The sequence below is a fragment of the Dama dama genome, chromosome 15, assembly GCF_033118175.1.
Source record: "Dama dama isolate Ldn47 chromosome 15, ASM3311817v1, whole genome shotgun sequence".
NCBI classification, from domain to species: domain Eukaryota; kingdom Metazoa; phylum Chordata; class Mammalia; order Artiodactyla; family Cervidae; genus Dama; species Dama dama.
The window spans coordinates 9,370,703-9,389,784 of NC_083695.1; the positions used below are offsets into that span (position 1 = coordinate 9,370,703).

Below are 19,082 nucleotides of genomic sequence, written 5' to 3' on the forward strand. Positions count from 1 at the left end.
GAGCAGAATTGTGCGGTGTATAGTTGCTTGCAGGATATGGTGATCGGAGATGGACTGGGTTCTCGGGCTCAAACATCATCCTTTCTAGCCTTCTCTGAACAGTCCTCCAAGGACTCATCACTAAATCATGAACATCTTAGCTGGGATGTGGTGCTAGAATAAAATTAAAGCAGGGTAAGTGGCCTTGCCTGTCTCTGAAAGCTTATGTAGCCCATTTTAAGGAATAATAAAGGCCAAACTCAACCATCCAGTTGGGATATGTGCGTCTCCCTCTGGCTACTGAGCCTAGAGTTGATTCTCAGACTGTCTGCCCCATGGGGTGGTCCATTAGGCAAAAAACAGAAAAATCATAAAGATGGGAGGGTCACAAGCATATTGGCAAATACTGTTCCTGAGAGGTGAGTCTATTCCCAAGACAGTTTTCAAGCTGAAGGGTTATCACTTCAACCTGTAACCTCTTGGTGGGGTGGGTCTCCTCTCTTCCATCTCACCCTCACTGGACCTTGCTCAGATTGCCAGAGGAGTACCACATATCAGGCTGAACTTTTACAGACATTTCTGTTTTTGTTGCATCACTAATGATAAACCACATGACAGTTTGGCACAGCCCACCCCTCAACATTTAACCTCAATTTCTTAACTTACGGGTGCCAATTTAAGCCAAGGACTCTATTATTTTAATGCCTACATTCAACAAATCAAGACTATTTTAAGTGGATATGTTTTATCAAGATTCAAGTCCATTATGACAAAAAGTCCGAGGACCTGTAAAAATTCTCTACTGAAAAGGTCAAATATTGCACATTGCTAAGTCTGTGACTTAACCAGCTGCCTTGCAGATATTTTCAGTCAAAAGACATTGCCATGCCAGGGATATGTGCTGTGTAAAATCATCTTGTTTTCTCTGCAAAACACTCAAAGTTACATCTTTAAGGACTTCCTGGCTTGGGGGAAAAAGCAAAGATACATCTTTAAAATATTTGAGCCTCTTTGGTATTTCTTTTTACTGATGCTTGGGGCTGAGTGTTATTGTTCAATTGCCAAGTTATGTCTGACTCTTTGCAACCCCATGGACTGCAGCATGCCAGGCCTCCCTGTCCCTCACCATCTCCTGGAGTTTACTCAAACTCATGTCCATTGAGTCAGTGATGCCATCCAACCATCTCATCCTCTGTCGTCCCTTTCTCCTCCTGCCTTCAGTCTTTCCCAGCATCAGGGTCTTTTCCAGTGAGTCTGCTTTTAGCATCAAGTGGCTAAAGTTTTGGAGCTTCAGCTTCAGTATCAGTCCTTCCAGTGAATATTCAGGTTGATTTCCTTTAGGATTGGCTGGTTTGATCTCCTTGCAGTCCAAAGGACTCTCAAGAGTCCTCTCCAGCACCACAGTTCAAAAGTGTCAGTTCTTTGGCACTCAGCCTTCTTTATGGTCCAACTCTCACATCTGAACATGACTACTGGAAAAACCAAAGCCTTGACTAGACGAACCTTTTTCGGCAAAGTGATGTCTCTGTTTTTTAATACGCTGTCTAGGTTTGTCATAGCTTTTCTTCCAAGGGCTAAGTGTAGCTTTTCTAATTTAACGTCTCCATAACAACTTTTGATAATGTCAGAAAGGCCCTTGTGCCTGTGGAACAGCCTCTGGGGTATATTTTTCCTTCCTTGGCTCCTTCATAAGAGATAGTATAGCAGGAATTAAGCTGAGGTTGAGTTAAACATGTTGACTATGGACTCAGACCTCAAATCCTTTCCTGGAAGCCAATGTGCTATTTAAATAATGTCTGCTAGTTTTCATGGCTTGCTTTAATCAATAGAATGAAGTTTCTAATGAAAAGAAGTTTGAAGATGCCTTTTTGCATCTTAATGCTGTTGAAAATGTTGCTATTATCTGTAATTTGACTTCAAAACCCACAGGAAGTGGGGAGTAGGTCATCGTTTGCTATTTCCTGTTGTTTTTGGAACTGATAATGATCCAAGAAAGCTTTAAGATCAGTAAGAAACATTCCAGACAAAAGCCCACTGGGAAAACACAGAATTAAATCAGAATGTGATCTTTGTAGAAGAAAGATCACTAGGAATACATTGTCTTTTTAATTTCAAAAAAGAGAAAGAAACTTCCACTTACATTTTCATCATGGTATATTCCTAGTGAGTGAAAATGGCAGTGGGTATCTTTTCTTTTTCTTCCTAATTTCATAATGTCTGAATCCTGGGCTTCTCTGTTTTTCCTTGAGTTAAGGTCCTAACCAGATATCTTTAATAAGTATCATCATCTGTTTCCTTTTGATATAATCAGTGTGGAATATATTGCCCTGCAGTTTTCCCATCTTGCCCTGACTCACAGGAAAGGATGAGGTTTTCCAGGCCTTTCCTTTGGCTCCTTAGCCCATAAAGAAGTATTTTTCTGGTTGGGGGAGGAGTTCTGGTTGCTCATGGGTTTGACGTCAAGACCAGACTATTTCTAAAGAGACAATTGGCATGGAGTTCCTTCCAGGAACTTGTAAAGATACTCTCGTTAACAGTCTTCCCTGGTCCCACCATGTCTGAATAGCCTATGCCTCTCAGACAGGATGTACTTGTTCCAAATATACCCCAGAATGATTTCTTCTGATTTTGTCTGAAGGTCGGAAGGAGTCTTTGGAGGTCAGTCTCACCGTCCCTTTCCCTCCAGGGATGTGGGAAATATTTTCAGTTGGTTCAATCGCTCAGTCGTGTCCAACTCTTTGTGACCCCATGGACTGTAGCACACCAGGCCTCCCTGTCCATCACCAACTCCCAGAGCTTACTTAAACTCATGTCCATTGAGTCAGTGATGCCATCCAACCATCTCGTCCTCTGTCATCCCCTTCTCCTCCCACCTTCAAGCTTTCTCAGCATCAGGGTCTTTCAAATGAGTCAGTTGTTTGCATCAGGTGACCCAAGTATTAGAGCTTCAGCTTCAGCATCAGTCCTTCCAATGAATATTCTGGACTGATTTCCTTTAGGATGGACCGGTTGGATCTCCTTGCAGTCCAAGGGACTCTCAAGAGTCTTCTCCAACACCACAGTTCAAAAGCATCAATTCTTTGGCGCTCAGCTTTCTTCATAGTCCAACTCTCACATCCATACATGACTACTGGAAAAATCATAGCTTTGACTAGACAGACCTTTGTTGGCAAAGTAATGTCTCTGCTTTTTAGTATGCTGTCTAGGTTGATAATAGCTTTTCTTCCAAGGAGCAAACATCTTTTAATTTCATGGCTGCAGTCACCATCTGCAGTGATTTTGGAGCCCCACAAAATAAAGTCTCACTGTTTCCATTGTTTCCCCATCTATTTGCCATGAAGTGATGGGACCGGATGCCATGATCTTCGTTTTCTGAATGTTGAGTTTTGCTGCTGCTGAGTCGCTTCAGTCGTGTCCGACTCTGTGTGACCCCATAGGTGGCAGCCCACCAGGCTCCCCAGTCCCTGGGATTCTCCAGGCAAGAACACTGGAGTGGGTTGCCATTTCCTTCTCCAATGCATGAAAGTGAAAACTGAAAGTGAAGTCGCTCAGTCGTGTCTGACTCTTAGCGACCCCATGGACTGCAGCCCACCAGGCTCCTCCATCCATGGGATTTTTCAGGCAAGAGTACTGGAGTGGGGTGCCATTGCCTTCTCCGTGTTGAGTTTTAAACCAGCTTTTTCACTCTCTTCTTTCACTTTCATTAAGAGGCTCTTTAGTTCTTCGCTTTCTGCCATAAGAGTGGCGTCATCGGCATATCTGAGGTTATTGCTATTTCTCCCTGCAATCTTGATTCCAGCTTGTGCTTCATCCAGCCTGGCATTTCGCATGATGTACTCTGTATATAATGTAAATAAACGGGGTGACAATATACATCCTTGACATACTCCTTTCCGGATTTGGAACCAGTTTGTTGTACTTTATAAATCTTTGCTTTGGGTTGAAATAATAAAGACCTTGTTGAGAATTAGAAACGCTTGTTTCTAACTCTTAATAAGTTTTCTCTGCTGGAAGTCCTTCAAGGGGGCTTAGATGTTTCCATCATTCATAGTCATGATCATCTTAGGAGTTTAGTGAAAGCTGACATGGAGGGGGCTGAGGGTCGGGACTGCTTCTCTATTGAAAGAACACAGTGCTGCAGGGATGGTTTCATACCAGGTCCCTGGGGCAGGGTAGCTCCATCCTTGGCTCTTCCCCTTCCTGTTTCCACTTCCAGCCGTACTAAATGACCTTCAGCTCCATAATCAGCAGAGGAGAGAGAGTCCAAGGTGACCCCAGTAAAACCCCAGTAGGGTTTTAGCTTTTAATTTGGTTGTATTTATAGTCACGAAACCATTGCAATCCTGAACTCCTGGTTAGGTTTGGTGGGTGCTAAAGGCTCCCATTGCAATCAGCTTATACTGCAGCAACCCCTGGCTTGAAAATCAGTTACTTAGAGCCTAGTAAAGAGTTCTGGGGTGTTATTTGCAACACTGATACCCCTTCTTTGTACTCTTAACACTTGTATGAAAGTAATAACAGCTGTGATTTCTTGCATATATTATTTCTTGGAAATGACCTTTTTTCCCCTGTTGATGAATAAGATAAGTCTGTCCATTCCTCATCTTTAGATCTTCCTGTGCCTCCCCTTTATACAAGAGATAAGCTCTAAGCTTGTTAACACAGGCATCCTAGCTTCATCTCTGCCACCCTCCACCCTCGGGGTCTCCAGCCACATAGAATAACATCATATACTTCAAGCCATATCCATTCTTCCTTTATATCAGTGTGCTGGTCTCACTACCTGGAAAACTTTTACCAGGATCTTTGCCTGAGAAACCCCTGCTGTTCCTGCAGTAGCCAGCCTTATGAGGTATTGCCTCCCCAGGAAGTGTTCCTTGGTCTCCCCAGGCTAAGTCCAGCATTCCTCCTCCATGCTCCCATAGAACCTGGAACTCAGTCTGAATTGTGATTGGCTGTGGGCCCCTCGAAGGCAGGGCCACAGCTTCAGCATCCTTATGGGTTGGATTCGCAGTATGGTACACAGAATGAGTAGCAGTGTAACATTTGTCACTAAGTGTTATTTATCTTAACAAGCATTTAACACTCCCATTGGTTTTCTCAAAGTGCAAGGGTTGGATGCCAGATGAAATAGCACTGAGTAATCAGAAAAACCTCATCTCACTCGTTTAAAAAAAAAAAGTCAACAATGTTCGGTGTTTGCTTCTAGATCTTGGAAGCCCTGAAGGCATTGCTCTTGACCACCTTGGGCGCAACATCTTTTGGACCGATTCTCACCTGGATCGGATAGAAGTTGCAAAGCTAGACGGGACCCAGCGCCGCGTGCTGTTTGAGACTGATTTGGTGAATCCCAGAGGCATCGCAACAGATTCCGTGAGAGGGTGCGTGCATGCTTAGTTGTTTCAGTCATGTCCAACTCTGTGTGACCCTGTAGACTATAGCCCGCCAGGCTCCACTGTCCTTGGGATTCTTCAGGCAAGGATACTGGGATGGGTTGCCCTCCTCCAGAGGGTCTTGCCACCAGGGAAGCCCCCGTGAAAGGGTATCTTTGTGTAGATCTCTGTGTGTGTCTATTCTATTTGCATCTGCCCTTGTGCATATTCTCAGAGTTTGACTGTAACTCCAGCATTGCTCTCCTGAAGTGAATGAGTTTAGGATGAATGAGTCCACAGTTGGTGGCTTATAGATATCTGAGATGAAGCCAGAACATTTATTATAATCCACCGGAATCATGAACTCAGTACCATGTTCCACTTTCAGATCTTTTACCAAGAGCTTTGTAAGTTGACAGCTCAGAAATTGGATATTTCCACTTGGATTGAATGTTAATCAAATATTTGAGTTGTATCAACCGCAGAAGAATATCAAGGTAGCATCAATGTCCCCCTGGGGCTCCTTCCTGGGGCCCAACCCAGCATGAACACCTTGGAGGCCCTCCCCAGGGGTTTTGTGAACACATTTTTTCCCTCACTGCAGGCTCTGAGTCTTACACCCTAGGCCCATGCCTCCTTGATGCTTTGACATGAGGCCACATCTCTTGTTCTGTGGCCATTTGGCTGCCTCTCTAATTTCAGGTGCCTTGACCACTTCTCCTGCCAGCATTGCTTCTGGGCTTCATCCTCTCGGTCTGCTGTGCCTTCCTGTGTGCTGACAGCATATGAGAATCCCCATGTGTTTATGTTAGTTATGGTGCTCTATTTTTTAAAAACAGTTTCATTGAGATATGTCAGTTATATTTCAGGGAAGTGAAGTTGTTAGTAACAGGATTCAAGTGAAAAACTAAATAGAAGGGTCTTTACAAAGGCAGTGTGTCTTGGCACCTCCAGATCCTTTATAGCCATTAATTTTTATTTTATTTTTGAATTTCTTGGTCGCACTGCATGACCTGCAGGATCTTAATTCCCTGGTCAGGTATTGAACTCAAGCCCCCTGAAGTGGAAATGCGAAGTTCTAGTCCCTGGACTGCCAGGGAATTCCCTATCATAGGTTCTTTTTAAGTGCCTTTAAGTGAACTTTTTCTTATGCATCTTCATTGTTTCTCTTGCCCTCTCACTTCCTTTTCCTCCAGGAATCTTTATTGGACAGATTGGAACAGAGATAACCCCAAAATTGAAACTTCCTACATGGATGGCACAAACCGGAGGATCCTGGTGCAGGATGACCTGGGCTTGCCCAACGGGCTGACCTTCGACGCCTACTCGTCTCAGCTCTGCTGGGTGGATGCAGGTGACGGAAAGCCCCGGGCCTGGCTCCTGGGTCGGAACAGGGCTTCGTTTTTTACCAAATAATCATTGTTACCTACTGTACTATCAAGAGTAGCTGTTGTGGGGAATAAGGAATAAGATAATTGCTTTTTTTCTGCACAAACATCAGCTGCATATCTTTGCTCTGAAGCTGTTTCCCTCAGCTTGATGTAGTCCAGGGAGTATTCTCAATCTTTCAGGTCAGGGGTCAGCAAACTACAGCCTTGTGCCAAATGGTTTGGACACCTGTTTCGGTATAATCTGGGAGCTGTAAAAGGTTTTTACATTTTGAAATGTTACATTTTAAAAGCTTATACAAATGCTTGTATAATATCCTTGATTTCATCTCTTGGCCGGCCCGCACAACCTAAAATAGTTACTATCTGGCCCTTTAAGAGAAAGTTTGCTGACCCCCAGAGCCTGTCCTTATCCTGGTACCTATTAAGCAATTCGTGACTTACATTTTTGTAGCTCCTGCTTGTCCCCAGGCAGGGCTAAGGCAGGACTTGAAGCCAAGGAAGATAAAGTAAGGCAGCCCCAGTGTGTGCGCTCCTGCCTGGGCAGATTTGGGGTGCCCCTGATGTGGGCCGGATGCTCAGTTGGGAAAGAATGTCAATCATCCATCCAGTCTCTGTTGAGTTCCTCCTTTGTTCTAGACACTGTCAGGTACCACGGGAGATGCAGGAAGTAAGGCATGCACAGTTAAGTGGAAACTCAAGCCTTAACTTGGTCATAATGCAGGCATTGATGCGCGGCTGTGCATAGCTGCTAGCCCAGTGGGAGCAGCTTAGCAATTCTGAGGGCTCTGAAAATGGGGACGGGGGGCAGGGAGGGTAGGTCTAGAGAGGCAGGAGGGATTTGAACAGGAGCTGGAAGATGGCATCCTTCTTACTAAGCCCCTGGCTGCTCCAGAAGTGGGTGAAACGGGGTGCTCTTCCTCTGCTCTGGCTCCCTTCTCCCCATCAGAACCAGGTATGGGTACCGGATGGAGGTGGGACTGACCAATGAGGGGGGCAAGGGAGGATGAACAGACAACTTCCCAGGTTAGAAGAGCACACCGTGTGTTCTCTCGGGTCTGAGCCTGTAACACTGACTCTCACCCTTGCCCTCCTTGCTTTTGGTTTTGGACACAAAGGGACCATTTCTTGTGTGAACAATGGACGACTTGTTCTCACCCCACACAGGCACCCATCGGGCCGAGTGCCTGAAGCCTGGTCAGCCCAACAGACGCACGGTTCTTGAAGGGCTGCAGTATCCTTTTGGGGTTACAAGCTTCGGGAAGAATCTGTACTACACAGACTGGAAGACGTACGTCAGCTGCTGCAGCGCGGGGGCTGGGGGACCTGCCCTGCTGCCCTCTCTGGAGGCCACACCCTTTCCAAGCAGCCTCTTGGCTTGACCTTCCGCCTCCAGAGATGCCCCCTCTGCCTCACCCTCTGGTTGTCAGAGAGGAGGGTGAGGAAGGAGAGGGCAGGGACCTTCGGGGAGCAGGGAGTGCCATGTGTCATCTGGATGCTCCAGGATGGGCAGCTTCAAGTCCACAAACGGGGACGTCCTGCACATGTGCCTTCTCTCCCTAGGAGAGATCATGCCTACTCCATGCCACTATTTTATTATAATTCTTAAACTGCAGTATTCCCAAAGTTCCTTCTTGACCTTTCCTGCAGGAAAGTAGGCTTAAACCAAGCAAGCAGCTGTGGCAGGAGCATCAGTATAGAAAGTGGGTATCCCAGCTTGGAATTTAGAGCCAGAGGGCAGAGCTAGCTGACCTTTGTTCTCTCTTTAAGAAGCCAGAGAATTGCAGGCTTCAGGAAGAGGGAGGGATGGCTAGGAAGTAAGGCCAATGTATCTGTTTTTTGTGTCTGTCTGTGCTCAGTCTTGTCTGACTCTTTGCCACCCCATGGACTGTAGCCCACCAGGCTTCTCTGTCCATGGGATTTCCCTGGCAAGAATACTGGAGTGGGTTGCCATTTCCTCCTCCAGGGAATCTTCCCAACCCAGAGATCAAAGCCACATCTCCTGCATGGGCAGGCAGATTCTTGACTGTCTGAGCCACCTGGGAAGCCATTTATGGCCTCCAATTTATCCCCCAAGGGCTTTCCTGGTGGCTCAGATGGTAAAGAATCCACCTGCAATGCAGGAGACCCAGGTTCAATCCCAGGGTCGGGAAGATCCCCCGGAGAAGGGAATAGCTACCCATTCCAGTGTTCTTGCCTGGAGAATCCCATGGACAGAGGAGCCTGGCAGGCTACAGTCCATGGAGTCACAAAGAGTCAGACAGGACAGAGAGACTAACACTTTTACTTTATCCTCCAAGCGACAAAAGAGGTTGCCATGTAGAGAAAAGTTCAAGCCATTAGATGTGGTTTTTTTTGTTAGTATATTTTTGGGTTTTGTTTGTTTGGCCGTACTGCATAGCATGCGGGAATCTTAGTTCACCCACCAGGGATCAAACCACGCCCCTTGCATTGGAAGTGAAGAGTCCTATCCACTGGACCATCAGGGAAATCCTGCCATTAGATGCGTTTTTAACTTTCCATCCTTTGACACTCTGTAGGAATTCTGTGGTCGCTGTAGATCTCGCCATTTCCAAAGAGACGGATTCCTTCCACCCCCACAAGCAGACCCGGCTGTATGGCATCACCTCCGCCCTGTCTCAGTGTCCTGAAGGTAAGTCGCCTGTGCTGTAAGTCGTCAGGGGCTGGGCTGGCCCCTGGGGCTCAGAGCCCACACTCTGGCTGCCCCCTGTGTGGCCTCTGCTAGCCCTGATCACAGGGCAGGTGAGACCTAGTCCATTTCATTAAGGGTCTTCATTAATTAGTAGGTAAAGCAGATGAATCAATAGAAAATGTTAGGGAATGAAGTGGATAGTGGATAAAGGTGAGGAAAAGTATTGACTCTTGGAGTGGGTCTAAAAGTATAATGTCTTCAGGCCCCAAGGAGGGAAGGCAGTGTTAGGATCTCTCCTGCTTTAAAAGTTCATCCATTTGGCCAGACAGCAACAACAATAATTGATAGTAATAATAATCGCAAACATGGATGTGATACTACCTGTGTGCTGGGTACATCCCATGTATTAGAAGTCACTATGTGCTTTGTATCCACTGGTTCACTCAATCCTCAAGAAAGCCCTGAGGTAGGTGTTATTATTTTGCCCACTTTATAAATGAGGATACTGAAACCACTTGCCCAGAGTCACACGGTCACTTCCGGTGCTCATGGCAGCAGACATGGGGGTAAGTTAGGCACCTGGCTGCAAAGTCTATGCTATGCCGCCTCCTTCCTGACTTCCCTCCTGCCCCCTAGTCAAGCGGCCAACCTGGATAGAAAGCACATTCTGCTTTAAAATTCCAGCTCCGTGTTATGACCAGAGCTGAAAAACCTTCCCTGAGCTTTGCTAATAGCTTTGATGGTAAATCTGCATATCCCTCAGATCAGGAATCAAGGTTTTGGCACATTTGGCAAATCCTCAATGATGAGGAAACAGCCAGGAGATAAGCTGAGTTAAATTTTCTATACAAATTCCTTGTTCTCCAGGACCCCCCGTAAGCTTGGCCTCCCAGAGACCAAAAAGCGGTTCAGTGTGGAGGTCACTGTCTTACCTGATTGAACCACTGAGCCTGCCTCTACCTTCCCCAGGTCACAACTACTGCTCAGTGAACAATGGCGGCTGCACGCACCTCTGCCTGGCCACCCCCGGAAGCAGGACCTGCCGTTGCCCTGACAACACCCTGGGAGTTGACTGTATCGAGCAGAAATGAAGAGTTCCTCGTGTGCTCTCCAGAGTATTTCACAGCAGCACCCTTCTTGAAAGGGTCCAGACTGAAAACTGTCTGACCTGGTGGCTGAATGGCCACCAGGCCCAGGTCCAACCCAGCCTGAGCCCCAACAGCATTGCCCTCACCGTTCCCCAGAACACATGCCCTCAGCTTCTGGAATGCGAAAGCCTCTACTCCTACGCAAAGAAAGTCTCCCTGATCCCAGCCCTCGGACTAGCTTATATAGCCCTGAGTGAGGATTATATGCCCCATCCTGGTGCTGGAAACTGGCCCCAACCTTCATGCCCCCATGGTGAGCAGAGCTTCCCCAGGCCTGAGCTGCCCCACTTCCTGTGGCCTTACGAGCTCAGCCTCGCTTTGAGACACCCATCGTTCCTTCAGCTGCTGGACACAACAAGGCTGTGAGCGAAGGAGGGAGTTTGCTCTCCCACAGTTTTTCTTGGTGCTCTGATTTCCCTCTTTATACTCCTAGCATTTAACCCCTGAGTTCTATATCACCTGCATCCTGCCCAAGGCAGGAAGTGAGCAAGCCCTGCCTTTTGGCCAAAACTCACCCTGTCCAAAAGATATATGGGTATTTGGTGGATGATACTGAGCAGCCTCTCCCAGATAAGTTATTGGCATTTCTGCAGTAGTTGTTGGTAGTCAAAGGCTTAAATCAAGAGTGTCCAGAGAAATTCAAGGTGCAGAGTCAGATATTTGAGGATGGGGATTTTATTGATGTGCCTTAAATTATACCAAAGATTACCAAAGTATTCCTCTTTATCCAAAGCACTTGGATCGTAGCATCTGGTTCTTGGGGCAGCAGAGCCCCACTGCTGCCACCTGTGTCCAGCCTCCACATGGAGACCCATCTGAGATACAGGCTGGGACTGGTACCAGTGACCCCTTGTAGTCCCTCACATCTGCCGTCCACCCACGAGAGCCAATCTACAATCAACCATGAGCTCTGTGCTCCTTTGTTTATCCTCCATCCATGGCCCTTGCTCACTGTATTCTCATCCAAAGACACAATCCAGGAAGGCCAAACTGAATATTGGTCCTCCAGACACTTTGTTGCTCATTGGTGTAATTAAAAGGACCATTACCACATTTCACATTTATGTTTCTAGAGCTTGTGTAGAAAACATCTCCTGACCATATATAGCTAGTGTTACTTTTTTTTGGAGGGGTGGTCACTGCTTCCCAAAGTCCTAAAAGAATAGAAATTTTGAATTGAAAGCTAAGGATAAGGAATTTGAGTCGGTGAAGATTGGGTTAAGGGAAGTGAGACGACTCAGTGAAAAGTATCACAAAGAGATTGATCAAGAGCGGGAATGAAAAACCCAAGAGGAAGGATAAAGGAGAAGATTTAACAATAGCAATAAGAAAAGCTTTTAAATAATGCCAAAGAAAAAAATGGTATGTTCTTTGCCAGAGGACACTTCTACACTTAACGACATGGAAGAATTTCCCTGTTTTTCTTCTTAAGGAAGATATCCCTCTTCTAATCTGCAAACCTCAGTACCCTGAACTCCCCGCTACACACACTTCTTTTCTGCAGCACATAGGAGCCTGAATGGAAAGAGCCTTTCCTTGAATAACTGAAGTTTGTTTTGAGAAGTAACTATATTCCCAAGAATCACAAGGTTTGGGGAACACATGAGTCTAGCCCAACCACATAAATTAGTTTAACTTTCCTTTTCTATTTATCATTCCATATCCAATCCTCTATATCAAATGTTTTGTCATGATTTTTGTATAATGTTTATAACTATTTTATTCATTTTGCTAGATTCATTCTAAAATATTTTTAAATGGTAAATTTGTAAACTGTGGAAACCATTGAAGGTGCTTATTAACTGTTCCCCAGATTTGTACAAGTATTGGATAACTCCTTGAGTTTACAGCTGTATAAATTTTAGTGCAGAAAATAAACTTTTTTTGTTAAAAAAAGTCTTCTTTTATCTTGTTTGAATGAAGATACTTAATCTCAGGAGGCAGATTCACAATGGAAAGACAGGCATTTAATAATCTGCAAAACCTATTTAGCCCCTAGTGTTATAAGGGATGTTTTTTTCCCCCAAATGAGTCTGCAAACTTAGGGGCTGATAATTGACTTGAAAATAATTCTATCATGGACTTCACCCTTTTAAACATTGTTTTCATTTTTTATAAAAATTTTAGCTACAGGCAATAGCATTTCCTGGTTCAGTTCTGAAGATGAACTGTGTTTCCCTGCACCCGCCCCCCCCACCCTTTTCATATCCAGAAAGAACAAAGATATCTTCCTGGCATTGGCCATGGAAGATATGAGACCCCCCTGGTCTGTTCTCAACTGCCACCAAAGGGTAGTTCCACCTATGTTGGCCCCTGAGGGGGATGAGAATGGGCCTTTGACTTGGACAGAGTGAAGGGGGCTCAGAAATGGCAGGAATGAGGTTGCAATCATTGTAAAGAAGGGACCTGGTGCGTCAGGGCCTGCCTATAGAATAGCACCACCAATGGAATCAGTTATTAATGCATCCTGCCAGTGTGGACTTACTGATGGATAACTTATATTAGGGCTAAATATTAATACCAGTGTTTTATTCTGGTCATAAAATCTAGATACATTAAAGTGATGTCAGGGAAGATGGTGCAATAGGAAGCTTTAGGAATCCACCCCTCTATCAAAACAGTGGTTGAACTGGCAGGAGCCATCTGAATAAACTACTTTAGAACTTTGTGTCTAGTAGAATGCTTGCAGCACCCAGGAGAGAGTTTGATGAAGAGACTGGTAAGTTTCAGCTTCCCCTTAATAGTGGCAGCCATCCCCTTTCCCCAGCCCCAAGACGCTCAGCTATGGGGACAGTAGCCCATGTTCCTAGTGCAGTTCACTAGGACCAGGTTGGGCGATAAGAACCAGCATTGCTCTCCAAAAATCAGATTTGTGGGTTCTGACTTCTGCTGCTAATTGTTTGGGGGCCAGCATAGAGGAAAAATCTTCCTGACATTGAATTTGGCAATAATTCCTTGTATATGACACCAAAAGTACAACCAACAAAAGAAAAAGATACAAACTAATTGCTAGAGAGGGTGTGGAGAAAAGGGAGCCCTCCTATGCTGTTGGTGGGAATATAATTTGGTACAACCATTATGGAGAACACTGTAGAGGTTCCTTTTAAAAAAAAAAGTTGCCATAAGATCCAACAAAGCCACTCCTGGGCATATGTCCAGAGAACACCATAATTCAAAAAGATACATGCACCTCAGTGTTGACTGCAGCCCTATTAACAATAGCCAAGACATGGAAACAACCAAAAGGTCCGTTCCCTGAGGCATGGGTACAGAAGATGTGGTATGTTGGAATATTACGTAGCCATAAAATGAATGAAATAAGGCCGTTTGCAGCATTATTTATTATCTAGGTCCATGGGGACCTAGAAACTGTCATACTGAGTGAAGTAAATCAGACAGAGAGCAATACCATATGATATCACTTACATGTGCACTCAAAAAATGGTACAAATGAATTTATTTCCAGAACAGAAGTAGTTACAGATGTAAAAAACACAGAACAAATTTATGGTTATCAGGGGGGAGGTGGAGGGATCAGTTGGAAGATTAGAATAAACATATACACACTACTATATATATACTATATATAATATATATATATATATACTATATATAAAATGGATAACTAATTAGCACCTATTGTATAGCACAGGGAACTCTACTCAACGCCCTATAATGACCTACATGGGAAAAGAGTCTAAAAAAAGACTGGATACATGTATACATATATCTGTTTCACTTGGCTGTACAGCAGAAAGTGACACAACATTGGAAACCAACTACACTCCAATAAAAAAAATTTTTTAAAGAAAAATTGGTCTTCATCAAAATTAAAAACTTTTGTGCATCAAAGGATACTCTCAAGAGAGTGAAATGACAACCAACCCATGAAAGAGTAGAAAGTATATGTGAATCCTCTATCTAATAACGGTTAATATCCAGAATATATAAAGAACTACAACTCATCAATAACAATAGCAAAAACAACCCAATTAAAAAATGAACAAAGGGTTTGAATAAACATTTTTTCAAAGAGGGATTCCTTGGTGGCTCAGATGGTAAAGCATCTGCCTGCGATGCAGGAGACCCATGTTCAATCCCTGAGTCGGGAAGATCCCCTGGAGAAGGAAATGGCAACCCACTCCAGTACTCTTGCCTGGAGAATCCCATGGATGGAGGAGTCTGGTGGGCTACAGTTCATGGGGTCACAAAGAGTCAGACATGACTGAGTGATTTCACTTTTTCAAAGAAGATATGCAAATGGCCAATAAGCACATGAAAAGATGGTCAACATTATTATTCTTTAAGGAAATGCCAGTCAAAATCACAATTAGATACCACTTCATACCCATTAAGACAGAGGATGGCTATCAGAAACAGAAAGGAACAAGTGTTGAGGATGTGGAGAATTGGAACCCTTGTGTATTTCCACTGGGAATGTAAAGTGCAATCACCATGGAAGTCAGTTTTGTAGTTCCTTACAATGTTGGATATAGAATTACCACATGACCCAGCAATTCCACTTGGCGGAATATACCCAAAAACTTGAAAGCAGGGAGTCAGATGCTTTAAGGACACCACTGTTTACAGCAGCTTTATTCACGAAAGCCGGAAAATGAAAATAACCTGAGTTCATCCACAGATGAAAGGAGAAACAAAATCCAAAGTACACATACAATGGAGTAATATCAAGCCATAAAAGGATATACAGTTCTTACATATGCTACAACATGGATAAACCTTGAAGTCATCATGCTAAATGAAATAATCCAGTCACAAAGGAATGAATATTATTATTCCACTTATGTTAATAGACATATTCATCGAGACACAAAGTAGATTAGAGGCTACCAGATGCTAGGGGCAGGAGGAATGGGGACTTACTGCTTTATGGTTTCAGAGTTTTTGCTTAGGGTAATTAAAAAGTTTTGAATATAAATAGTGGTGATGGTTACAGAACACTATGAATGTACTTAATAGCACTGAATTGTACACTTAAAAATGGCAAATTTTATGCAATATATAGTCTACCACAATTTTTAAAAATTACTAATATGCCAAAGAACACTGAATGTACACTTTACATGGGTGAATTGCATGGCATGTAAATTGTTTCTCAATAAATCTGCTTTCTAAAAGATCACTGTAATTTTTTAAAAAGTGAGTAACATAAGTTTGGCAAAACGCTTATTTTTTGTTGTTTGTTGTAGTTGGCTGAGTTCTAACATTTCCGAGATTCTAATCTAGGTGCTTTGCAGATGGAATTAAGATTATTGGTTAGCTGGACCCCAAGAGGCCAATCCACTCAAGGATGACATCAGTGTCTCCTTTGCCACCTGGCTTCCAGCAGGGAGGGAGGGAGAGAGGAGCATGAATCCAAGTGTTTATTCCCCACTCCCTCCTTGCTGAGTTGCTGAAGGCTGTCTGTACCTCTTGACCACTGAAGGTCACTGCCCATCTCCAGGTGTCCCCTCTGTCTGCTAGGGTCCCAGGAAGCACTCCCTTCCCTGGCCTCTGGGTCTCAGGGAGTTAGCAGGCCCCTGGCACTATCTGCTAGGACTGCTCTATTCTAAGGTTCCCCACAGGCCAGCCATAACTTTAAGCTTCCCTCAAATTATCCAAGTATGAGCACAACTGGCTTTTTTTGAGACTTGTTGCTCTTGTTCAGTCGCTAAGTCGTGTCCGACTCTTTGCGACCCCATGGACTGCAGCATGCCAGGCTTCCCTGTCCTTCACCATCTCCCGGAGTTTGCTCAAACTCATGTCTATTGAGTCAGTGATGCTATCCAGCCATCTTGTACTCTGTCGTTCCCTTCTCCTCCTGCCTTCAATCTGTTGAGACTGCTGGCTGAAAAAAATTGCACAAGCTGAAAGTTGAGAATTATGTTCTATTCTGCAGACTTATGAGGACTTTACCATCTCAGATTACTCTGAGGGACTGCTCTGAAGAGATAAGAGAGGAGCCAGGATACAAACGAGTTTTGCAAAAGCAAAAAATAGAGAACCAGAACATCAAAAAGTTATTGTTAACTAAAGAAAACAAGACATCTCAATGAATTTAGCACTTTTCTATGTATCCATGCATGCTAGGAAATGGCAACCCACTCCAGTATTCTTGCCTGGAGAATTCCATGGAGAGAGGAGCCTGGTGGGCTACAGTTGGACACACAAGAAATGTGTGCTCATGGGAGGTCACAAAGAGTCGGACATGACTGAGTGACTAACACACATGCATGCTAAGTCGCTTTAGTCATGTCTGACTCTGTGTGATCCTATGGACTATAGCCTGCCAGGCTCCTCTGTCCATGGGATTCTCCAGGCAAGAATACTGGAGTGGGTAGCCATGTCCTTCTCCAGGGGATCTTTGCAACCCAGGAATAGAACCCAGGTCTCTTTACTGCCTGAGCCACGAAGGCAAGGAAAGATGTATGGGAAGATGTCTATGTATGGGAAGATGCAAACATCTGGGTTTATTAAAACTGTTCCTTTGATGTGCACCTTATCTAGGTATGTAGGGCCAGTATTCTGTTTTCCTCCATCCTGAATCCCCTCAGGGTGTGTGGTCCAAAGTGGCTGCAGTGACTAATGGCAGCAACATCCTTTGTTTACTGATATTCCACAACCCCTGACTGATACGTAAGATCATAGCTCTATGATCTGCTTTTGAGCTTTTTTTCTTTTTTGAGTTTGTTTTTAAATGTTTGTTCAGTTCAGTCGCTCAGTCGTGTCCAACTCTGTGCAACCCCATGAATCACAGTATGCTAGGCCTCTCTGTCCATCACCAACTTCTGGAGTCCACCCAAACTCATGCCCATCGAGTCGGTGATGCCAACCAGCCATCTCATCCTCTGTCATCCCCTTCTCCTCCTGCCCCCAATCCCTCCCAGCATCAGGTTCTTTTCCAATGCTTGTAGTTAAGTCTAAAAAATTAAAAATCTTTTTTTATAACCACACTTCACATGTACTAGTGTCCAGTTAGGATACATGTCAGTAACTAACAGAAATGAATTATACAGGTGTACCAAAAAAATATACCAAAAGGCCCTATTTATTTTGTAGCTCATTTTGATTTTCAGAAACAGAGCCTGCAACTGCAGAAAGAATCTGCTCACCCAGTTCAGTACAGTGATTGCTCAGTCACTCTGGGGTCATAACTCAGTTATATTAAGGAGCATCATTGCCCTAGTCTTCCTCAGGTTCTCCCCCAGACCCAAACCCAAGCTTCATGTGAAACTGAGCAAGACCCTGTGAGGTTCTCCTGGGCACAAAAACATTTGTGTCCCCAGTTTTTTGTTTGCAGGGTAAAGGCTTCAACCTCCTAGACCTTCCTGAGTACCAAAGAGCAGATTCAAACAATTACTAATCAGGGAAGGCAGAGAATGCAGAAACAAAAGAGGATCAACCAAGAAACTGGTGCAGCCATTAAAGCAGGATCCTGGTTCCTCCTCAAGGGAAATACACGTCAACTTAAAAAATATTCACAACCTAAAAGTTGAGAGTTATGTTTTATTCGGTGGGAATTTTTAGGACTTCAAGCCTGGGAAGCAGCATCTCAAGCACCCCAAGAAAACTGCTCTGAGGAGGCGAGGGGAGGATCCAGGTTATATAGAAGTTTTGCAGGTAGTCTGAACATCAAAAGATTATTGCTAATTAAAGAAAGTGGGCTTCCCTGGTGATGCAGATGATAAACTATTTGCCCACAATGCAGGAGACCGGGGTCCCATCCCTGAGTTGGGAAGATCTCCTGGAGAAGGGAATGGCTACCGACTCCAGTATTCTTGCCTGGAGAATTCCATGGACTGGCAGACTACAGTCCATGGGGTGGCAAAGGGTAGGGACACAGCCGAGCGATATTTTTCACTTTCAAAGAAAACCAGGTATCCCAAGTTAAGGAATGTAGCACTCTTCTATGTATGGGAAGATGCAAGAGTCTGGGCTCACTGGAACCTTTCAGAGAGCTCAGCTATCTGGGACCAGTGTCCTGTGTTTTCACATCCTGAGCTTCCTTTCCTCAGGGCTCTCCTTAGGGAGTGGCTGGCAACTGGTGGCTGCTAGACAGCAGGTCTTCTACCCCTTCCCAAGTTCCCCAAGGGCTCACCATCTCACGTTGGAGGGCTGCAATCCCCGACGACTGTGACACCCTTGTTTACTGATATGGTAGGAAACATTTCATTTCTCATACATAGCAATGCCTTTGAGTTCTTCTTCAGGAACTAAAGCCCCCACCCAGGTGGAGGATGGTAACTTCAGGCTGAACACAAGGCACCTCACCACAAACTAATCAGGAGAAAGACACACACTCTGTGGCCCTCACCCCACATTTTGCCTATAACAGCTTCTCTCCCCCAAACAGTTTGGGGTTGTTGAGCATGAGCCATTCATTCCCCTTGCTTGGCCCTACAATAAACCTTTCTCTGCTCCAAACTCCTGAAACCACAAAACTCAGATGGGATTTGAACCCAGCCAAAACTCAGATTTGGGACTTGAGCCCACGGGCTGGGACTCAACCCCACTATCTTTTTTTAAAATTTCTTAATCCATT

The 19,082-nt window shown here is 44.6% G+C and overlaps 1 protein-coding gene across 1 annotated transcript in view; it reads left to right on the forward strand.

Annotated features, from left to right (window-relative positions):
• Positions 1 to 12,332, forward strand: part of NID1 (nidogen 1) — a 91,598-nt gene extending 79,266 nt beyond the window's left edge. The window contains exons 16-20 of the mRNA XM_061161426.1: positions 5,189 to 5,360; positions 6,548 to 6,705; positions 7,907 to 8,030; positions 9,280 to 9,392; positions 10,362 to 12,332. Of these exons, the coding sequence (XP_061017409.1) occupies positions 5,189 to 5,360; positions 6,548 to 6,705; positions 7,907 to 8,030; positions 9,280 to 9,392; positions 10,362 to 10,483 (689 nt within the window). The 3' untranslated portion in view covers positions 10,484 to 12,332. The remainder of the gene's footprint in view (positions 1 to 5,188; positions 5,361 to 6,547; positions 6,706 to 7,906; positions 8,031 to 9,279; positions 9,393 to 10,361) is intronic.
• Positions 12,333 to 19,082: the final 6,750 nt, after the last annotated feature.